Genomic DNA, 10,333 nt, shown 5'->3' with positions numbered 1-10,333 from the left:
CTCCGTGTGTGTCTCGCCAGTGGGGATCAGCGTATGTGCGGCCTGGGTGTGCGAACCCATTTACATGTTAGTGTGCGAGAGCTTGCACAGTGCGCGTGGGTCGTGCCCTCTGGGTCCCGTGCTTCCTGGCGGCTTTTCCCCACGTACCTCAGAGGCTCACAGTGACCCTGCCACAGCTTCTTGTCTTTGCACGGCGTCTGTGGTGGAAAAGGCCTGAGGTGCACATGGACCTGGGCACGTGTCCGGTGCTTTGGGATCAGGAGCCTGTTGTAGATGTGGTGAGACTGGTTTCCAGGGGTGGTACTGCCGGGGGGAGAGGAGAACTGGAGTGTGTGTGGGAATTGCTGGGCTGGTTTCTGGCTGGCCAGTGTGGCAGACAGAAGGGCTCAGAGTGGCTGGTTTGGGGCCTGACATTGGGGGCCCCCCAGTCCTGGGCTGTGGGGAGCCCTGTCTCTCACCAGCTCACCCTGATTGGATACGCTCAGTAACACCTCCAGAACCCGCTTCTGTGACAGGGCTGGTGGGCAGGTTCCCCGGCGCAGGAGGGAACAGGGAGGCTGACGCTGTCCTTGCCGGAGGGCCGGTTCCAACACACGCTCTCCCCTTCGGGCTCCTGGGGCTGGGAGTGATCGGGAAGCGGCAGTGCTGTGCTGTGTGCTGGCTTCTGAACGACTCCGTTTGAAAGGTGCCTGACGACTCCAGCATGGGCATTGCTGGCTCGGTCCGATCCCAGCCGGACTTTCCCGCCACAAGCCCCTGCACATTAGGTCACCCCGGAGTTGTGCACAGAGCTGGCAGGCGCAGGGCCCTTGGAGCCACCGAGCTGAGAAACGCCCTGCGCCCGCCAGTCAGAGGGGAGAGTCTCGGCGTTCCCCGGCAGCGTGAGCCCCAGCGCAGGTGGTGCGACCCCGCTGTCGGCCCAGGCTCCAGCCGAGAGGAGTCCCAGGGGTGCTGCAGGGAAGGAGGGAGCGGAACCTCCCCTCACAGGGTCCCCAGTCATGAGGACCTGTCATGGGGCGGGATGGCCTCCCCACTACGCGGAAGGGAACCCCGGCGGGGGCCATTTTGTATGGAGTCTGGTCCCGCCCCGGCACGTGAGCAGCACTCAGGCGCTGGTGCTATGGATATAAAAGCCTGGCTGAGGGTCAGTGGCAGTGGACCCTCCCATGGAGCCAGGGGATGGCCCTGGGCTCCCCAACTTGGTGGCTGAGGGCCGGCTCGGTGAGGCCAGAGCCGGGGTTGGGCCGCCTGGGCCCTTCCAGTCCTGATGCCCCATGGGCCCCAGTGGGACCTGCAGACAGAGCGGACCAGCCAGACCCTGAGGACTGACCAGAGTATGCGCCTCAGCCGGCGCCCTGAGCCAGCCTGAGGATGTGGGACTGAGGGGCCGCGCAGGCCTGAGCGGGGCTGTAAACATGGGGTGGGTGATTGCCCCAGGCCGGACCACCCCACCTCGCTCCAAACCCTCCACCCCAGAGCGAGGGGCCGAGCCCAGGAGCCCAGCCGGCTGGGCTGCGGGTGGGGAGGGACTCCAGGCTGCCCCCGCGGCAGGAGATGATGGGCTGGAGCAGACGCCCATTGGGGCGACGTGATGCGGCGGGAGCAGGAGCCGGTGTCTGTCCTGGGCCGTGTCCCTGTGACCCGAGAAGGACCCGGCGTCAGCTGGAGCGACTGAGCGTGGGCTGGCAGGGCCGCCCCGTGTGAATAACTCCCCAGCCCGTCTGCACCGTGGCTCTGGCTTTATTGGGGCTGAGCAGCCGGCGACGCAGCGCAGCGATGGGCGGGAGCGGCAGCAGGATCCAGGGGCTGGGCCGTTGTTTGCCGGCCGGGTGCTCGCGGGCGCAGCGTCTGGCGGGTGGGAGGTGGGTGGGTCTCCGCTGTGTCAGTGCTGGTTGTGCTCTGCAGGTTTGGGCTCCAGAGAGACTGTCTGGAGAGGAGGGGACATGATGGGGTGAGCACTGGGGTGAGGGATTGGGGGTTCCTGCCCTGCCCTGCTGCTCCCCAGGGTCGGTTTGTCTCCGGGAGCCGGGGAGAGGGGCCCACCCCTGCATCAGTGCTGCCTGCAGGCCCCGTTGGCAGAGCCAGGCTGGCTGCAGCGTGGCCCTGGGGGTGGCTGACTGGGGCCTGGGGCAGGAACAAGGACAACCCCACCCCTCTGCGCCGTAAGGGCCCACAGGCCTGCCTGCCGCCTGGCCCTTCACTAGGGTCTGTCCCAGCCTGCACTGCTCCCGGCCCCCTCGGTTCTGGGTCGCTGCAGGCGCTGCCAGCCGGGGGCCAGAGCCCGGCGGGTCGTAACCCAGATCCACCCCCAGGACTCAGCTGGGACCAGCAAACTGGCTGCAGCACAGGCTGCGAGTGGCCCCCGACCGTAGTGCTGGGTCAGCGCTGCCGCGGGCGAGGCCTGGCTGCACCCCCGACACCCCACCCCTTTGCCGCCTGCCCTCGCTTCCCCTGGGGCCTGGGCTGGAACCCGGTGCTGAGCACCCCCAGTACAGGCACTTCGCCCCTTCCGCTACGGCGCATCCAGGCACCATCCGCTGGGCTGTGCCCTGTGCCCGGCGGCTCAGCCCTGGGAGAGCAGGGGGTCAAAGGGCGTCAGTCCCCGGGGCGCGGGCACAGCGCCCTGCCGGGGGCTGGGATGCAGGGGAGAGCCACCCGCCTCCAGCCCAGAGCCCCTCAGGGAACCCCAGGCAGTCCGGTCGGGGGGTGTCTGTACCATGGTGCGAATCTTTATCGGCTCTATGTTGTGAATAAAAGACATTCCGCCGGGTAGGTGGTGCTCGACATACTCCTGCTGCACGGCCCTGCACTGCTCCTCGTGTCTGGCCTCCGTCTCCTGCCGGGGCAGAGGCGCCCGGTCACTGGGAGGCCCCAGCTCCCGGGGCGGAGGTGGTGTGGCTGCGGCCCGAGAAGCGTCGGGCGAGCCTGGGCTGTGAGCCCTGCCTGAGCCTTTGTGCCGGCACCTCAGGGGAGCCTCTTTGCAGCTGCAAGGGGTGTGTGTGTGTGTGTGTGCTTGTGTGCTGGGAGCGTCTGGGCACGCACGCGTGTGTGTGTGTGACAGGATGCCGGCCAAGGGGCTCACTCTCCCCGGCTCTGGAGGGCGAGGGACCTGGCTGCCTGCTGGAGCGAGGAGCTGGGGCAGAGCAGTGCTGGGCCAAGGCAGGCGACCGGCTGGCATCATCCTCAGGCTGAGGCCCAGCGATGGGACCCCGCAGGCACCAGGGCGGCGGGAGGCAGCCGGGGAAGGAGACGGTGGCAGGTCCCCATCACTGGCCAAGGCTCAGGGGCCGTTTCAGAGGGAGGAAGCTGGGAGCTGCCTAGGGGCAGGGGGTCAGTGAGCAAAGGGGGTGCCGGGCTGTGGGGGGCTCTGGGTGAGGAGGAGCCCGGAGTGTGGGGCTGCGCTGTGGGGCAGTGCCCTGAGGAGGGGCGCGGCTGTCTGGCTGAGCGATGGGGACCAGCCCCTAGGGGAGCGGCCGGGGGCACGCGGCAGGGAGAGGGCGCGGAGGTGCAGGGAGCTAATTCTCCGAGTGACCAGCAGGAGGCGCCATCGCGGGGTGTCCCCAACCTGCAAGAGTGTGTGTGAGCTGGGGAGCCACTGCAGAGCTGGACACGTGGGCGCGCGCGCGTGTGTGTGTGTGAGCTCACAGGCTGCTGCCTCCGGGCGGCTGCACACGCACGTGTGTGTGTGTGTGTGTGAGCTCACGGGCTGCAGCCTCGGGGTGGGCGCACACATCTCTTTACGTGTTTTTCGCACAGGTGTGTCTTGGCTTCTGCCAGGCGCCAGGGTCCATCTGCCCCCTGGGCACCCAGAACCCCCTGTGCTGGCTGTGGGGGCTGAACGGCCCAGCCCGACCCCTTCCCCCCAGATGCAGCTCTGGGCCCGATCCCTGCCCGCGGTCGCTGGGGCTGGGGAGCTCTCACCTGCACCACTGGCTGCCTCTCTGGCTGGCAGTACACGTGCCTATCCAGCACTGTGGCCGGGCTGTCGAAGTTGAACTTGACACAGGCCAGGCACTTCAGCTTCCTCTGGGGAGAGACGCCCGAGTCACAGCCCAGCCAGGCAGGCCAGCCGGGTCAGCGGGGCACCGGGCAGGGCTCAGGGGCTGCAGAGAACATGCAGCCTCCATCCCCAGCCGGCTCGCCCTGCTGCGCGGTGTGCCCAGTGCCGCCTGCGCGCTCCCTCCCCGCCGGGCACCTTCCCCTCGCACGCCCCAGGCCCTGCACGCACGCTCCAGTCCAGCCCCTCCCGCCGCCGGGGCTGAGCCTCCCCCAAACGTCTCCCCCAGTACCGGGGGGACCAGAGAGTCAGAGCGACGCAGCAACGTGTCCAGGGTCCTCCAGCACCCCAGGCCCAGCCCAGCGCCCGCCCAGACGGTGGCTGCCTCCAGCCCCATGACGTAGGACTGAGGCGCCCTGCCTGCTCTGCACACACCCAGCCTTGTCCAGTGCCCAGCCCCTCCTGGCCAGTCACCCCCTCAGTCCCTCCCTTGCTTCCTCCTGGGGCCTGGCTGAGCAGGGGGCTGCCCTCGCTCACCCCCTTCCCAGAGCAGGGTGCAGCTGGGGAGAGCTGCAGGGGGTAGCTGTGAGGTGGCTGTGCCCTCGCTCACCCCTCCGCGTTTGAGCGGGCAGTCCGGTCTGCTCCCCGGCCGGTTCGAGCACTGTGTCTGCGAGATGCTGAACCGCAGGCGCACAAAGGTCCCCATGTGCTGCTCCTGGAACAAACACACAGCAGGTTCAGCAAAGCACCATCGTCAGCTCCGGCCAGAGTTCGATGCTCTCGGCTGAGGCCGGGGGAGGCTCTATGGGACGCTACCGGGCCGGAGGAAATGCCCTGCGTGGTAAGGGACGGCTGTGCATCGCTGGCTGGGACTAGCCAGTGCCTAGGAGACAGCCCGGCTCACAGCCCGGACCTGTGTACGGCTCAGGGCTGGACGCTGGGCAGCACCAACCGCCCCCTCTGGGCTAGAGCCCCCCTGTCTGCCGTGGCACAATGCTGTGAGGGGCAGGGTCACCCCAGGGCCTGTCCCCACCGCAGCACAATGCTGAAGGGGTGGTTGAGACTCACTCTGCCTCGTGCCAGGTGTCGCCCACCCGGCACCTGCAGGGCCCGGAGCAGCCCAGGGGCAGGTGGGAGAAGAGATGGTTAAACTCTCCCCCGAGGTGCTGGCGCTGGGGGAGGAGGCCAGTGGAGGAGGGTGATGGAGAGTGATGGCGAGGAACAGGGTAAGTGCATGTTGGATTGATACGGTTGCTGTTTGGTTGGGGTCCCATCTCGGATGGGCAAAAGGACAAAAGGACAACCTGGCCTCCATCCTGGTTCCGCTTCTTCAACAGGACTGGGTATGGGGGAGCGTCCGTCGGTCTGACAGCGCTCTGTGTCTCCAGATGCTGTGCAACCAGGTCATCCCCATGGGGCACAGAGACCTCCCACAGAGCACCAGCCTGGCTCGAGCTAGAGCTGGAGGGAGTAACACCTCGAAGGGACCCTTTAACTCACCGGCACTCACAAACCAGCATGTCCGCACAGCACACGCAGGACAGCGAGTCCACAAGAGAAGACAGGAGACCGAGGGACGTCCCCTTACCAGTTCCAGAGGTTCTTGGAATCCTGTTCCTGGTGTTCCTGCCTCCTGCCCTGCCAGCCCAGCGTGTCCAGGACACGACATGCTTTTCCCTGCTCTCTCGGTTCCTATTGTCAGGGTCTGGGCTGTGGGGTTCACCCCCTACAATAACCTCTGTGCTAACATCCGAGCCGTAGTTGTGTTACAGGGAGTCCTAGGTCCTTCTTTGTTTTATACACTATAGACCTGGTTGTTTTCATGTGACTTGCTGTGTCCTAACTGCACTGAACACGGCCGATCGATGCGGAGGGGAAGGATACTGCAGACAGCCCATCTTGTGACCAGTACAATCACAGAGCTCACTACCGCATGCTCACATGGGGCAGGGCGCAAAATATCCCCCAGTGCTCCTTGGCCTGAAATCCCACAGAGGTGACCCCTGAGTGCAGACATGGCCAATTCCCCAAACACACCTTGGGGTGTCTCCTCTCCTGGCTGCGTGACCCTGGCCACCGTGGGGCTGCTGCTCCAAGACTCCATCCCCATTCGCACCCCTGCAGCCAACGGGCTCAGTGGGTCTCAGCTCCAGCACCAGAGCAAAGCTTCCTGAGACACTACTGAATTGTAAGATGCCGTCTGTGCTGATTCTCGTGGTACCAGAGGCCCCCAAACCACTGACAAGGGAGAGCGAAGTCCACTCGACAGCCTCAGCAAGAGCCAGCTGCCTTTCCAGTCACGTAATGGAGGTCCCTAAGGACACGGGTTCGTTCCCACCTGCGGATGAGCCGCATCTGTCAGCTTTACAAATGCAACTGCTGTTCTACTTGTGCATCTGTCTTGTGCAGAGCAGGCCAAGGGAGGTGTCTACCAAGAGCAGATAGTTCTCAGGTTCTGTCGATGCTCTTCAATGGTCTGTGTCATTCTTGTCCTGGAGGTTCTGCGTATTGGCTCTGTACTCGTACTTCACAGTCTCAGAGGAGGAGCCGCGTTAGTTTGTAGCTCCGCAAAAATCAAGCAGTTCTGTTCGGCCTTAAAGACTGACAAAGTTATTTATTAGGTGCTGAGCTTCTGTTGGTGAGATCCACTTTGCTTAGCCATGAAAGCTCATAACCTAATACATAAATCTGATAGTCTTTAAGGTGCTACAGGACCACTTGTGGGGTGGGGTTTTTTGTTGGTTTTGGTTTGTTGTGTGTGTGGTTTTTTTTAACTACACGTCCTACTCTGTGGCTCGTCACCTTGTCATGGTGAGCGCGAGAGGAATCATGGGAATGTCGAGGGGCTGGCTCCAGATGAAGTACAATCCTAAAAGCCCTGAATGGCGGAAGAGGCGGAGGACAGCGAGGGCAATGCTGCAATGGCTGTGAAGGCGGATGAAGGCTGCAGGGGACAGGAGTGCAGATGAGGAGAGGAGGAGAAGAAGAAAGGAGCAGCAAAAACTGCCCCTCGCTCCTGCAAGAGCTACTAACCCGTGTCCCTTCTGGGCTAAGACCCACGGCTCTAGAATTGGGCGAGTCAGCCATCAACAGCCTCCCAAACAGGAGAGTGAGCTGAAGACGTCCCACTTGTTACCAAGTTACTGCCGAGAGATTTTGAACGTTTGTTCTGGGAGATCCCAGCAGGACACTTGGCACCTATTATACAAGCTTCACTCGTTCAGTGAGTCAGGACTTGGCTGATTGTGGACCTTGGGTGGTGCCAAATATTCCCACCGACATTCCAGTTCTCCTGTGCCACCACAACACTGCTGTTCGGCTTTCATAACCTCTCGTCCCCATAATCTCACCAAATCCTTATAGGCACCTGCAGTCCCAAAGGCCCAGCCACACCCTCGGGTCAATTTGTACCTCGGTTTTACCCAGAGCAGCCCAGTGTGTCAGTCTCTCAGCATCTAAAATCTAAAGGTTTATTATTAAGGAGAAGAAAGAGAGAAAAGGCTGAGAGGAAAATCGTTAAACCAATCAAATGCCACACACCACCTGCAAAGTTCCTGGTGCCGGCTTCCAGCCGAGGCGGAGCGGTCTGTATTAGCAGTCTCTGGAATACCTCCTGCGCTAGGGTGGCTCGTCCGTCCGTCCAGACCCAAGTTCCTCGTGCAGATGCTTGAGAAGCGATAAAGGGGGAGGAACCCCAGGACCTTCTTTATAACTTTGCCCCTGTTCTGGCTCGAGGAAATCATGTCCAGGATGGGGCCTGTCACATGGGAAGGTCACCTGAACGTGTCCTATTCAGGCAATAAGCCACCCACTGTCTGCTGCTCTGAAAGGACCCAGCATAGTTCTTCCCGTGTGGATTGGCACCGACTAAAGCCCTGAGTCAAGTGCCGCTTCACTTGACTTGGGACCTTTCGGAACGGGTGGCCAGGACTCCTCTTGAGGTGTCTCAGATGCACACATGGGAAGTGCAAGTCCGGAGCCAATACTCAGAACTTCACATGCAGACACCACACACACCTATGAGCCGTAAAAACAGAACCAGCGACTCACCAGCGTTTGATAGAGAGCCCACGTGGCCCACTCTGCACACGGTTCGGGGCCACCAATGCTCTGTGCTGGCGATGTTTTGCATGTTCACCTCACAATTCAACAACATCTCAGCCGGGCAGAGTTAATGTGTCGCTAAGCTCTGCAGGCCAGTGCCCGTCACCTCTGACACGGCTGGCCTGGTGCCCCAGCCCCCCAGCCCCCACGGCCTGAGCAGGACCCCGTTAGCCGGAACCACCTCTGCGGGCTGATGTCCAGCGCCTGTTGCTGAGCTGCCTGTGGGGCCAGGTGCAGGCTCCCGCCGGAGGCAGCACTCTGTCCTGCTGTCCCCAGCTCTCACAGCTGTCCTGGCCGTGCTGTGCCCTGGCCCCCAGTCCTGTCCCCAGCCGCCAGTGCCCAGCCCGGCCATGCAGGATGCATGGGGACCGAGGAATGCTGAGCCAGGGGGAGTCTGCACCAAGCTGTGCAGAGCTCCAGCTCCTCCCCAGACTCCTGTCCTTGCCCCTTCCATCCTGCCCCCCGGCACTCCCCTCCCTCCTACCAGGCCCCCTCCCGCCAGCTCCCCTTCCCTGCCACCGGCTGCTCCCTGCAGATCCCCTCTGTCCCCACCCAGGGCCGTGTACCCCCTGCACCGCACTGCAGACCCACCCAGAGGGGCTGTCAGCAATCAGTCACATCTCCCATTAGCCCCGAGCATCCCAAAGCCCCAGACAGGCTGGGTACAGGGGATCGGCTGCCCCGGTCACTGCAGAGCAGCCAGCTCTGGGGAGGAGCTCAGCGCACAGCAACGCGTCGCTGGCTCTCGCGCACTCACTGTTTCAGTGACTTCATCCACCGCCTGCTCCTTGTACATCCATTTCACGTGGCTCTGCCGGTGAAATTCCTCCAGCGTCAGGTCCACGGCCCTCTGCTGCAGCGGGGATCTGCTGGCCGCGGCCAGGGCCAGCAAGCCCAAACCCAGGGTCAGCAGCGCCTTCATCTGTGCGGGTGGCGAATGGAGCCGAGGGAGCCTCTGCCCCTCTAAGCCACCCTACACCGCCCCTCTGTTGATCTTAGTCTGCTATTAACTAACTCCCCAGGGCTGCCCTGCTCCTCCCTCGGCACCCTGCCCGCTGCAGTCAGCGCCATCGATTCGCTGTGAGAGGGGAGCGAGAGGGGCAGGAACGTTGGCACAGCACGGCCGGGGGGTGGGCAGGAGGGAGGCCCAGCAAGGGGCATGTGATGCCGAGTGCCAGGTGGCCGGCAGGCTCTTTCCCTGGGCCGGTCACCACCTCTACCCACCCGGCCGTGTGTGCTCTGAGCCCTCCGGACGGGCTTGAATGAGCCCTGCGACGTTGGCTGATTGAGGTATGACCAGAGGCTGGACTCCAGCCGTCAGGAACATCATCCCACGGATGCCGCGGCACATCTGGTGTCTGAGCTCTGCGACTTTGTCCTCACCCACAAGCCTTTCCCATTTGGGCACAGTTTATACCTGCAAATCCATGGCCCTGCCATGGGCACCTGCCTGGCCCCACTACACGCCAACGTTCTCACGGCTGACCTAGAACAGCGTTTCCTCAGCTCCCATGCCCTAGACCCAGCGCCTCAGCTGCCTGCGCATGGACCCCCCTCTGAGCAGGCCCAGGTGGGTTTGATCTGGTGCCGGGGATGCTCCCTGGAGGCAGAGGAAGAGACCCCCAGCGGTGCAGCTTCTGTCCTCCCATGCAGGAGAAGGTGCTGCCGCCTGGCACGGGAACCCAGGCCTGGCTCCCTGTCGCAGCCCTTTGCCGTTCAGTGGCATCGTCCATCCAAGGGCACCTCGGGAATGGGCGCAGCTTCCCAGCCCCTGCGTGTGGGCTGTGGCAGGGTCATGGCTTTGCCACAATCCCTAAGTGCAGCCCAGAGGGAGGCAGGGCCTGGCCCAGGCTGGCCCGGTGAGTCAATGGCAGAGAACGGGACAGAACGCCCAGCCATGAGCCATCCCTCCCTCTTCCAATGGGGACACCCCAGAGAGGTGCCCAGCGGCCGCAGGGGTTCTGGCTTGGTGGGCGCAGCCCATAGCAGCTCAATAGGCTTGGCAGGACGTCGCCGCCCTCGCCCTGCAAGGAGCTCACAAAAGCAGTGATGGGAAGGCCTGGTCAGGTCCCTCTGAGCCCATCTCCTGGGGAAAAGGCCAGGGTGGTTCCCACCAGCTGAGGAACTGAGCTCTGCTCCTCCCTGGCGCTGGGTCCCACAGCTCCACCCCAGTTCACTTTTCCCTTCTGGTGCTCAGGAACTGGGGGCCACGTTTTATCTGCCCCCTGACGT

The 10,333-nt window shown here is 63.4% G+C and overlaps 1 protein-coding gene across 1 annotated transcript; it reads right to left on the bottom strand.

Moving 5' to 3' along the window:
- Window positions 1–1,726: 1,726 nt before the first annotated feature.
- LOC142008220 (retinoic acid receptor responder protein 2-like) lies at window positions 1,727–9,088 on the bottom strand. Its single transcript, XM_074985364.1, has 5 exons — window positions 8,859–9,088; window positions 4,608–4,712; window positions 3,922–4,026; window positions 2,717–2,836; window positions 1,727–1,927 (listed from the first exon to the last, which is right to left on the bottom strand). The coding sequence occupies exons 1-5, from the start codon at window positions 9,021–9,023 to the stop codon at window positions 1,883–1,885; spliced, it is 540 nt and encodes a 179-aa protein (XP_074841465.1). The 5' UTR covers window positions 9,024–9,088; the 3' UTR covers window positions 1,727–1,882.
- Window positions 9,089–10,333: the final 1,245 nt, after the last annotated feature.

This window comes from Carettochelys insculpta, chromosome 2 (genome assembly GCF_033958435.1).
Source record: "Carettochelys insculpta isolate YL-2023 chromosome 2, ASM3395843v1, whole genome shotgun sequence".
Taxonomy (NCBI): Eukaryota; Metazoa; Chordata; order Testudines; family Carettochelyidae; genus Carettochelys; species Carettochelys insculpta.
This window is presented reverse-complemented; position numbering and strand designations above follow the sequence as displayed.

What these genes read in the sequence shown, in the direction of transcription:
- LOC142008220 (XM_074985364.1), bottom strand. Translation starts at nt 9,023, where the DNA reads ATGAAGGCGCTGCTGACCCTGGGTTTGGGCTTGCTGGCCCTGGCCGCG. An exon ending in GCCCGCTCAAACGCGGAGGG is followed by an intron (nt 4,027 to 4,607) that starts GTGAGCGAGGGC and finishes GTCTCTCCCCAG; the next exon opens with AGGAAGCTGAAGTGCCTGGC. An exon ending in AGAGGCAGCCAGTGGTGCAG is followed by an intron (nt 2,837 to 3,921) that starts GTGAGAGCTCCC and finishes CTGCCCCGGCAG; the next exon opens with GAGACGGAGGCCAGACACGA.